Consider the following 11,637-nt stretch of genomic DNA (forward strand, 5'->3'; position numbering starts at 1 on the left):
AGGATGTGTGTGTCTGGTGTGTGCGGGGGCCGCCCTGGGGGCGTGTGTCTGCGGGCACTTCGCCGGGAACGAGGCGCGCTGGCAGCTCGGGGTGAATGAACGCGCGCAGGGCACGGAGGCGGCGGGGCTCTGCGGTGGGGGGCGGACGGCGGCCCGTTGAGGGGGAGGCGAAGAAGGGGGGGAGAGGGAGGGGCGCAGGGGCGGGAGCTGCGCGGTCGGACCGCGGTTGCCGCGGAGCCCGGGGCGGGCGGCTGGGCCGGAGAGCGTGGTTCGCGGCCGGGAGGCGGTGCCGCGGGGCGGGAGCGCAGAACGCCGAGCCGGGCCGGGCAAGACCGCCCGGGGTTGCCACTGCGGGGCCACGCACGCATCGGCCGAGCCGCGGCCGCCGGGACCAGCCGCGGGGACGTCGGGCGCGATCCAGAGAACCTGCCGGAGTCCACGAAGCGTTGGCCCGCTGGGCTGCCGGGCAGCCCCTTCTCCGGCACTTGGCGGTGGAGAACCCCGAGGGAGGGAGCGAGAGGAGCAGGTCTGCCGGGCCGGGGGCGACGGAGGGGGAGTGTGCGCGGGCGTGCGTGTGCATGCGTGGTGTGTGTGTGTGTGTGTGTGTGTGGTGTGCGCGCGCGCGTGCATGTGTGCATATGCACGCGCGCGCCTGCAAGCGGTGGGTGTGTAGAGGTGTGAGTGGGCATGATCGTGTATGATGTGTGCATGCAGGGGTGTGTGTGCGCTTCTGTGCGATTGTGTATACTACGTGTGTGTGTGCGCGCGCGTGTGTGCCAGATCGGCGGGTCTGAGCCGGTGGAGGAGGGAGGCACCCAGTGCGCGCCGAGGGCGCCGCTGTGTGTGACCGCGAGCGCAGGGCTGTGTGAAGGGTGAGTGGGTGAGCTTGCGGCCGGAGTGAGGTGTGACTGTGTGTGACTGTGTGTGTGTGTGTGTGTGTGTGTGTGACGAGAGTGGGGGTTGGCTGCACGTGTGTCCCCGGCTCCCCCTCCCTCTTCCTTCCAGATGTGTGTGCTGGGTGGGGCGGTGGTGGGGGGGGGGGCAGAAATCTACCAAGGCAGTCCCTTGCCCTGTTTGCTGACCAAACCCCAGAAGGCCAGAGGCAGCCCAGCTGCCCCTACCCCCCACGCCATGTTTGTAGAATTAAAGGGAAGAGAGCAGGCCCAACCCCAGAAGAAGGTCCTGAAGGACCAGGACCAGGACCTCTCAGCATCCCTCGCTGAAACGGCTGCCTTTGGCATCTCTACTGATCCCAGGGCTTTCCCCCTCTCTGGTACCCACATAGATGCAGGCTGCTGGGGGCTGGGCGGGCGGGAGCGGGTAGGTGAGGCTCATCCCTTGGGCACGGTTGTGGAATCCTGGGGGCGCCTGGCACACAGGCACTAATAAATGGAAGAGAGGAGAGAAGGAGGGAGACTTGGGGGTCTGGGAGCAAGAACAGCCCCCTCTGCTATCAGTTAAGCCTGATTGCAGGCAAATGCCAAGCCCCCTGGATTGCTTAAGCCAGCAGCGGGGAGAGAGTGGGCCTAGCTGGAATTCCAGAGAAGGGGGGCCTCAGGGGAGAGGTCTGCAGGGCCTGATGGAACGACCACCTCTTTGCTGGATTGCTTTTTCTCTGCATCTCTGGGGTTCGAGGACTCCTGGGTGTGTGACCCTAAGGCAGGAAAGAGGTGCCCCTGGAAGCTCATAGCACCTCTCCTCTCTCCAGGACCTTTGTGATCACAAGGTGCTGAAGAACAGAGACTTACGCCCCCACCCCGCCCCAGGCCCCTGGAGGCTCCCTGAGGCCAGCGGGGGCCATGGCCGGGCCTGGCTGGCTGGGGCTGGGCCTGTTCTGCTGGGTCCTGTTCGCCGTGCCCGTGGGCCCCCAGCCGGCTGCTCTCACCACACTGACCCCGCCGCCCCAGAGCGAGGCCTCTGTGCTGTCTCTAAACCTGGGCCTGAACTTCAAATTCCATCTGCGGGGGCCAGCGGCTGCCTGGGGAAACCCCGCCACCGAGAACCAGCCGCTTTCTCCGGGGCCCAGCTGGGAGTCCGAGGAAGGGGCAGCCAGTGGACTGCGGACCGACCCCCTCTGGGAGCTGCTGGTGGGTTCCCTGGGGAACTCGCCCCCGGAGTGGGGCTCTGCTGAGGGCAGTTCGACTCCCGGGGTCCCCTCCCAGCCTCAAGAGCCCACAGCCCCCCTTTCTGGACCCACCAACTGGCCGGCCGCGACCTCCCAGCCCCGGAGGATCACGGGGACCTGGGACACTGCCCTGCCTGCAGCCACAGCGCCTCCTTCCAGTGCTCCCAGGCATCCCCCGAGTGAGCTGGAGCTGAAGTTTGATGTGGCCTTGCGAGCAGGCGCGGCCCCCACGCTGGGCCATCGGACACTGCCCCTGTTGCCCAGCCTGCGGGCGAGCCTGGCCGAGATCGCTGGGCGCCTGGGACCCTTCGGTGAGTGCCTGCCACAACCCGAGGAGCGCCCGAGCTGGGCAGTGCTGGCAGGTATGAGGACACGTCCGCCTCCTTTTCACAGGGTTCTTTGGCACCACGCTGTCCCCACTCCGGAACTTCTCAGGCCCCAGCCCAGCCACCGCTCCAAGCTCTACCTCTGGAGTTTCAGATTCTCAAGGTGAGTGTTGGGTTCATCGCTCCCAGGGAAGGTGGCACATGCCAACCTGCCAGGTGCCACGTGGTCATATGTCTGGGCTTCTTTCCTTCATTCCTTCCTTTTTTGAGGGGGGTGGGGGCACACCCAGAGAAGCTCAGGGGTTACTCTTGGCTCTGCACTCCTGGCAGTGCTCGGGGACCATATGAAATGCCAGGGGATCGAACCCAGATTGGCTGCATGCAAGGCAAGCACACCCTACCCGCTGTACTATTGCTTTTTTTTTTTTCTTTCTCTGCACTCAGGAATTACTCCTGGAGGTGCTCAGGGGACCATATGGGATGCTGGGAATTGAACCTGGGTCGGCTGCATGCAAGGCAAATGCCCTACCCGCTGTGGTATTACTCCAGCCCCCTGTACTGTTGCTTTGATTGCTTTGATCTCTCTCTCTCTCTCTCTCTCTCTCTCTCTCTCTCTCTCTCTCTCTCTCTCTCTCTCCTGCTTGCTTGCTTTTCTGCTTGCTTGTTTTTTTTGGGCTACACCCTGCGTGCTCAGGCTTACTCCTGGCTCTATGCTCAGGGATCACTCCTAGTGGGGCTTAGGGGGATCATATTGGGTGCCAAGTAGCATGTAAGGCCAGTGCCCTACCCACTATGCTACCTCTCTGGCCCTCCCTTTCTTTATTGATGGGGGAGGGATGGTGGTAGTTAGCACTGCTGCTGGGACATGGGCTGTGGCCTTTGTGGGAAAATTTCCTCTTGGCCATACTGAGTCTGGTTTGGTCCTCGCAGCTTAGCTCACGGCTGCTCGTGGCAGCAGATCCTGGGACATGGTTCCCTTTTACGGGATGCTCTGGGGGAGGTCAAGGTTTTGTCCAAAGCCCCAGATGCTAGGACAGACTGGCAGGGTGACCGTGGAGCCCCCATGTGCTCTTTTTGCAGGATTCTTTGGCACGACTCTGTCCCCGCCCCCTTTCTTGGGGGAGAGAAGGGTTCCAAGTGGAAGCCCCCTGGATTTGGCCACTTCCTCCCGCCCAGTCTCGGGTCCTGCTGCAGCTCTGGGTGAGTCGATCCACTTGCACCTGACAGACATGGGTGGCACCAGCTGCCAGCCACTCCCTGGCATGCTGGGAGGCTTTTTGTTCTGCTGTTGTCATTGTGAGCTCAGTCTCTTCCTTATCCTCAGGGCAGCAGCTCTGCCTGGTGGATGATGACCAGGGGTCTTCGGAGTCATTTGTGATCATGGGCATGGCAGGATGTGGACAAAGGCACTAGGGACAGACAGACACAGACCCTTCATGTTTCCATAGCTTCCCCCTAGACTCCCCCCTCCCCACCCCTCCTGCCCCCCGCCCCCCATCCTCGGGGGCTCTCCTGTTTCACTTGATCTGAGAGAACAGGCAGAGCAGGGTCCCTTGCTGGGGAGACTTGGAGCAGGCAGACGCCTCCCTCCTTCATGAGAACTTTCTAGAACATGCACTCCAGCCAACTGGTGGTGCAGAGGAAAACCCAGGGACTCTGTCAGCCGAGACTGGGCAGTGAACCCCAGTCCACTTACCTCTCAGCTGGGTGGTCATGGCACATGATGGACTCTCCCAGCCTAAAGTTTCTACTGTACCTAGGATGTAATTGTGACACCGTTTTGTTACAGTGAAGCATCTGGATAATCGCGGGGGCTTCGGGGGGGGGGGGGCAGGGTTATGAAGCAGCAGCTCAGATACTGTGAGAAAGGGTGGGATTCAGGTAACTCCAGAGCTGCTCCAGACCCTGATAGGTGAGGTGCAGGGAGCCAGAGAGAAGACCCTGGAGACCCAGCTTTGTTTGGGAAAGTGTCTCTGTGGTGGGGTATCCTCTTTCTTGGCACCCCCACATTGGGACCAATGGGTAGTGGCAACTGCAGGATCTCTAGCTACCTGTGCTCCTTTTTTACCTGGCTCAGCTTTCACTCACCCACCGGCCCTCTCTTCCCTGTGGGCCCTGAGTGCTGGGGGAGGGCTCTGCAGGGTGGGTGGAGCTCAGCTCTTTGGATTCAGGCAGGATGTGGAGGGTGGACTGGGAGGCTAATGAGTCTGGACAGTGTCAGGAGAAGCCCTGCCTGGCTCTGCTCTCTCTGATGGCGGAACCCAGCCTCTTCCTGACTGTTCCCGGGGGTGGGGGGGGGGTGGGGGGGCTTGGGGGTGGGGAGCAACGAAGCTACAGGCCTCCTGGAGAGAAGGCACAGAGGCCTGGCTCTGACCTAGGCAGAGGTGTCAGGAGGTCTGGGGACAGCTGAAGTCTCTCTGGGTCTCCTCTAGGGTCTCCCTTGCTTGCTGTGGCTCACCTTGGACCCTAGACGTTTCTTCTGTTACACGAGGCCCCTTCACTGGGGACAGTGCTTGAGACAGACTGCGTACACCAGGGCAGTGGTATGGCCCTATCAGACTGGTGGCCTTTCTTTCTTTCTTTCTTTCTTTCTTTCTTTCTTTCTTTCTTTCTTTCTTTCTTTCCTTCCTTCCTTCCTTCCTTCCTTCCTTCCTTTCTTTCTCTCTCTCTCTCCCTTCCTTCCTTCCTTCCTTCCTTCCTTCCTTCCTTCCTTCCTTCCTTCCTTCCTTCCTTCCTTCCTTTCTCTTTTTTGTTCTTGAGCCACACCTGGTGATACTCAGGGGTTACTCCTGATTCTACACTCAGGAATCACTCCTGGCAGTGCTCAGGGATCATATGGAATTCTGGGGATCAAATCCAGGTTGTCCAGTGCCTTATCTCTGTGGTCCTGAAAGACTTTCTTAGCCCTCCTCAGGGATCCACTGCCCTAGCCCCGAGGGTCTCTCCCTGTCGCCACCCCCACCCCCTGCAGCCCTTTGCATGGGTTCCAGCAGGCATCCGTGACATTTCCAGTTGTTGGCTATTTCAGATGCCACCTTTACAAAGCAGATGGATCATCCAGGAATTCTGGAGGTGGGGCGTGTGCAGCCAGGGAGCACTGAGTGGGCGATCCCCCCCGCCCTTTGATCTGGGCAGCTGGTGGATAATCAAGCCTGACTCTGCCATCAATCTAGCCTGGCCCCCCTCTGGCTTCCCCTGGCCCATGACTCAAGCTGATGAGGCTACCTCTGAGCTCCGAGGTCAAGGAGAGGCCAGGGAGCCTGCAGGGACCACCTTATCAGGGAGACTGGTTTGAGAGAGGGACAGGGAAGTTACTCTATTCTGGGGCTCCTTTAGGGTGCCTGGGGAGCAGCTCCAGCGGGCCTCTCAAAGGAGAAAGCTGGATCTTCGTTGCCTGGCCCAGCACGGGTACCCACCCCTAGGTGCTCTGCCGCATAGTAGGTGCTTCTTGCTTGGGGCTCACTCCTTTGGCTCCTGAGCAGTGCCATGCTTTCCCACCAACCTTTTTGTTTGTTTGGGAACCACACCCTGTGGTATTAAGGGGTTACTGCTGGCTCTTCATTCAGGGATCAACACTGACAGGCCCAGTGTACCATGTGGGGTGTTGGGGATCAAACCCATGTTGGCCAGGTGCAAGACAAATGCCCCATCTACTGTACTATTGCTCCAGCCCCCCAGTTTTGTTTTTTGTATTGTTTTATGGCCACACCTGGCAGTACTAGGTGAGGGGGGGGGCAAGGGAGGGCAACTCCCAGTTCAGTGCTCAGGGGTAATACATTTCTGGTGATACTCAAAGGACAGTGTGGTGGCTGGGATTAAATTTAGGACTTTAGCATGCAATGCCCGCACTTAGTCAAGTCAGCAGACCACCACCCCGCATCTCCTGCCCACACCGTGTGTTTATCCCGAAGACTGATGTATGCTATAGGCATCCTGGCCCAGTTCACAGGGAATAGTCCCTGGCAAGGGGCTAGGACACTCACTGCCATTGGTGGGACACTGTGGGCTCTGTATGTTGAAGTTTTGTCTTGTACCCACTTTGCCTTCCCTAGATGCTCAGGTCTTTCAAATCCTCTCTCCAGAAATGTTTTCTGCCCCTCCTCTCCCATGTTCTCTGCCCTGGTGTGTTTGGTGTGGCCACAGCATGAGTGGGCACGGCTGGGCAGGGTGATCCTGGGCATTCCCTGTGTTGTCTTGTCCAAATGGGGCCTGACTGGGGCAGGGCCAGGGCCAGGCAAGAGAAGTCTGATTGTCAGGAGACACTGTGTGTGTGTGTGTGTGTGTGTGTGTGTGTGTGTGTGTGTGTCGGGGTGAGGTGGAGGGTGTTGGAGTGCAGACATTGCATGCTGGAGTCCTTGGAGCACCACCAGGTGCACGTTACCCCTGAGCATTCCACCTCTTTCTTCCTCTGCCTCCTGGGCACCTCCCTGCCTGGCCCCACCAGGCGTCCCTCCTCCACCCTCCTCTCGCTCCATCCTGGTTCTGCTTGCAGCTGTGGTTCTGCTGAGCCTGCGGGGTGACGGTTGGGACGGGGTGGTGGGGGGAAGGGGAGGTTGTACAGGGCCAGGCTCAGCCTCCAACATCTTTCCTTGCTACCTTGCTGCCTGGCCGGGAGGAGATTCCTGGGGTTTAACTCTTTCAAATGCCCTTTTCATCCCAGGAGTGTAGAATTTGAGCCCTTCCTCCCCCCCTCTTTTGCTTAGCTTCCTTTTCCACCAAGGATGAAGTTAGCAAACCCAGAGCACCTGAGGAGTTCACTCACTAAAATGACATTTATTTATTTTAATTAAAGATAAAGGTGGGGGCTGGAGAGATAAGAGATAGCACAGCGGGTAGGGCGTTTGCCTTGTACGTGGCCGGACCCGGGTTCGATTCCCAGCATTCCATGTGGTCCCCTGAGCACCACCAGGAGTAACTCCTGAGTGCAGAGCCAGGAGTAACCCCTGTGCATCACCAGGTGTGACCCAAAAAGCAAAAAAAAAAAAAAATAGGCGGGGAGGGGCTGGAGCGATAGCACAGCGGGGAGGGCTGGGCATTTGCCTTGCACTTGGCCGACCTGGGTTCAATTCACAGCATCCTATATAGTCCCCTGAGCACCGCCAGGTGTGATTCCTGAGTGCAGAGCCAGGAGTCAGCCCTGAGCATTGCTGGGTGTGACCCAAAAAGCAACTAACTAAATAAATAAAGGTGGGGAGGCAAACACTGCAGTGCTGGGGGGATGGCAGGACCACTCTCAGGCATAATACCAGCCTGGTACCACAGGCTTAACGGTTTAAGGCCGGTAAGGTTTGGGGGTGGGCATATGATGTAGGAGATCGAACTCAGGGCCTCGCATGAGCAGACAAGTTTTCGCCTGCCAAACTACATTCCTGATCCTAAAATGGCATTTTATTCCACTCTGATCTCCCCGCTTCATCCTTCCTGGGATTTTGCCTCACTATCACTCCTCTGTAAAGAACCAAAGGGCTGTCTATAAGAAAAACCTGTGACCTGTGACTTTGTGGCTGAGTTAGGATGGGGATGATGGTTAGGGGCAGGTAAAGGGATGCAGCCCACAGGGAGGCCTGTGAATGGAAAATGAGTCTGAGGTAGGAGGTCCTACGCTCTCTCTTCTCATCACCTGCGCCCCTCCCCCCAATTCTGGCTCTTTTTCTCTGTGTATAGCAGCTTTTCCTGAGACAGAAAAGGGGGAAGCCAGTGGAAAAGAACCGGGGAAGCACCAGGGTGGCATGTTGGTGTCGGGGGTGCAGAACTAGAGATCAGCACACAAGTGCCAGGCAGAGACCCCGAAATCCTGGGTAGGGGCTCCAGCTGGTGCTTGCATCTGGATTCCACTCAGTTCTGCAGTGTCGGTAAACTTGGACAAGTCCCTTTGCCTTTCCAGCAGTCTGAGTGCCTCCCTCTGGCGAATCGGCCGATGCCCATGTGGAGGACCCCCCGTGCTTGGGGCCATCCTTGGAGTCATGTGGATGATTTAGAGTCAGCAAAGCGAACAGAAAGTTTTTCTGTTTTTTTGGTGCCACACCGGGTGTTGCGGAGGGATTGGTTACTCCTGGCTCTGTACTCAGGAATCACTCCTGGCCATACTTCAGGCTAGTGGATAGTGCTGGGGATTGAACCTGGGTGGGCCGCGTGCAAGGCAAGCTCGTTACCTGTTATACTATCACCCAGCCCCACAAACAGAAAAGTTTGCTCCTGACAAGCTTCCTTTTTGGGGAGCAGAAAGGAACTAGTGGGGCTTTCTGAAGTGCAGGCCATGACAAAATCTGGTAACTTCTTCAGCAAAACCCTTTTCAGAGGGAACCTCAGTGATGAACGGGCGTGAACAAGGGTGAACGGATGGCAGTGCGCTGGGAGGCTGGAGGGGATGAGCGGGATGGGCTGCGTGGAGGAATTGGAGGGGGCCGGGCTGAGGTTGGCGAGTCTCTGGGGTCCTGAGCTGTTACCACCCAGATCTGCACGGAGGGCCATGGCACTGGGATGAGGAGGTGTGTGTGGTGGGGAACTGGCACAATGGCCCCAGATCAAAGTTCTCTGTCCACAGATGCCACACTCCCCACCGCTGGCCCGGAGGACTCCAGCCCTGCCAGCCTCGGGACCCCTTCGGAGCCTGAGTGTGGACCGGCGTCCTGCAGCGTCCAGGAACTGCCCGAGGGGGACGCGCCACCGGTGGGCCCGCTGCCTCTCTTCTTCCTGAGCCTGGAGGCCGACTGGGCCGAGGCGCGCGCTCGCTGGGGGCTGGCCTGGGAGGCGCACGTCTACGGGGTAGGCGCGCTCTTCGGCCTGGTGGCGCTGCTGGCGCTGCTGGCACTGGCCCTCCTGCCCTGGCGCTGCCCGCCCGGCGCCCCTTGCCTGGCGCTGCTGGATCTGCTCTTGCTCTCGGCCGGCACCTCGCGGGCCTTCCCGCTCTTCTACGACGCCTACGGGCACCGGGAGCGGCTGCCGGCGCTGGCCTGGCTGCTGCTGCAGGACCTGCCGCTACCCTGCCTGGCCTCCGGCCTGGGCCTGGCCTGCCTGCTGCTGGCCCGCCCGCGCCCGCCGCGCTGTCCGGCCGGCCTAGCCGCGCTGCTGCTCCTGGGGCTGGCGCTGGCGGCCGCGGCTGCCCTGGGCAGCGCCGCCCACCGCCCGCTGCGGCCCCTTCGGCTGGCCTCCCGGGGACTGCACGCCTTCCTCGCCGCGCTTCTGTCGGGGCTCCTGCTGGCGCTGTCCTGCGTGAGGGGCCGGCGGCGGCGGGCCAGGGCACCCCTGGGGGGATCGGGCTTCAAGGGCGCCACCCCTCTCCCCCAGGCGCGCAGCCCGTTCGCCCCGCGGGAGTCGTGGCGGCGCGCGGCGCGCACGGCCCCGGTGGCCGGCACCTTCGGGTTGCTGAGCGGCGCCCTGCAGGGCTACGAGGTGCTGCACGCCCTGGGCTACGGGGGTCAGCCTGGCCTGGAGGGGCCTTGGCCCTGGTGGGCCTTTCAGCTGGGGCTGCGCCTGGGCGAGGTGGGCGTCGCGCTCCCGTTGGCGCTGCTGGGCCTCTATCCCGCGCTCTGCAGCCCCCGCGTGCCGCCGCGCTGCTGGGCCAAGCTCTTCCGCTGGTCCCCGGGCCACGCGGCCCCGCTGCTGCCCTCGGGAGGATGGGTGCCGGGACCCCCGGATAAGGAGCCACTCGGAGGTGCCATCGCGCGCGGCGACGCCGAGCTGCTGCAGCTGTGCGCGCTGGCGGGGCCGGGCCCCGACCTCCTGCTCCAGGGCGGCGCCGGCCGGGCCTTCGAAGGCGCGGCGGCCAACAACCCGGGCCCTTCCCCGACCTCGTCCCCCTGCAGCGACTACACCGTGGACTTCCGGCCGCCCTCCCCCATCAACCTGCGGCGCAGCATCGAGGAGGCGCTGTGCAGCGAGGCCCTGCTGGCGCCCGGCTTCTTCCAGGGACCGGCCTTCGGGGATGCGCTCCCCGGGCTGGGTCTCTATCGCACCGCCTCGCTGGGGGCGAAGACGGGCAACGGGCCCAGCGGGGACTCTCAGGAGGCCCCCGGCTCCCCCGCGCCCCCCGAGCTGCCCTCCCCCGGCACGTGGCCCGCGGACAGCAGCGCCTCCTCGGGCTCGCTGTGCGGACTCTCTCGGGACAGCTCGTCCATGCTGCTATGCTCCAGCCCCGACCGCCCCCTTCGCTGCCCGCTGGTCCGCGTGCTCAGCCCCCCGCGGCCCTCGGGGAACGGCCCCAACCTGCCGGCCGCAGGCTCCTACCGGGCCCTGTCCCCGCCCTCCCGCGACTCCCCGGAGCCCGCGCCCCCGCTGCCCGCCGAAGAGGCCTTGCTGCACGAGCAATTCTTGGACGCCTGCCGCCAGATAGACGAGCTGAGCATGGGCAGCGACACCATAGACCTGTGAAGAGGAGACCCCCCCACCCCCCACCCCCTGCTGCGGCGGCCTGATGACGCCCCCTTCTGGAGACCTGAACACTGTAATCGTCCCCTGTCCTCTCTGGCTCAGATACCTCTCCAGGCTCCCGCCCCTGGGCGCCTCTAGGTCAGTAGCCGGCCTCTGTGGATTGGGAACTCCAATTGCCACCTCCAATGGCCCTGGGCAATAGTGCCCTCAGCTGCACTTCTTAGCTGGCGGTGGGATGGGGGTGGGGGGTGGAAACCCACTGTCCCTTGGCATTCACCAGCAATAAAGCTCCAAGGTGCTTCACTCCAGACCACTCTCTACGCTGCTGTGAGGGAGCAATTCTGTCCTCTCCCCCCCAGATCCCAGCCTCGGTCTTTACACTGACCTCGGCCATGCCCAGGAATCCACCCTGCCCAGGGAGCACACCCCTGCCTGCCCCCAGCCCTCCCCTCAGAAGAGTCCGTGTCCCCTAAAGGAGACTTCCCCGCAGCTGGGTAGGTGATGGGCACTTTCAGAGTTAATTTATCAATAAAATATTTTCAGAGGACAGCGGTCTGCCTTTCTTGGAAAAGTTTAGGGCAGGCGACTGGCTCCGTAGAACTGGGCAAGAAGTGGATGGAGGCTGGTCTGGTGGCATGTGGGGATAGTCCACACTTCTGTTGGACCCTAGAATGGGGTGCCATGAGCATCCTCTGCCTCCCCAGAAGAGGCTTCTTGGGGATGGAATGTGGTCCTGAGTGCTGAGGTGAGAACTCTACAGTCTTGGTGGTGGTGTGGGGTTGGTTTTGTTCCCTCAGCCTGGTTTTAGTCATGTGG

General features: G+C 61.4%; 1 protein-coding gene across 1 annotated transcript; it reads left to right on the forward strand.

Annotated features, from left to right (window-relative positions):
* Window positions 1–227: 227 nt before the first annotated feature.
* PRRT4 (proline rich transmembrane protein 4) lies at window positions 228–11,355 on the forward strand. Its single transcript, XM_056118146.1, has 5 exons — window positions 228–526; window positions 1,709–2,436; window positions 2,519–2,614; window positions 3,532–3,651; window positions 8,996–11,355. Exons 2-5 carry the CDS (start codon window positions 1,800–1,802, stop codon window positions 10,819–10,821), a joined length of 2,679 nt encoding a protein of 892 aa, XP_055974121.1. The 5' UTR covers window positions 228–526; window positions 1,709–1,799; the 3' UTR covers window positions 10,822–11,355.
* Window positions 11,356–11,637: the final 282 nt, after the last annotated feature.

Source organism: Sorex fumeus, unplaced genomic scaffold (genome assembly GCF_029834395.1).
Source record: "Sorex fumeus unplaced genomic scaffold, SorFum_2.1 ptg000037l, whole genome shotgun sequence".
In the NCBI taxonomy this organism is placed as follows: Eukaryota; Metazoa; Chordata; class Mammalia; order Eulipotyphla; family Soricidae; genus Sorex; species Sorex fumeus.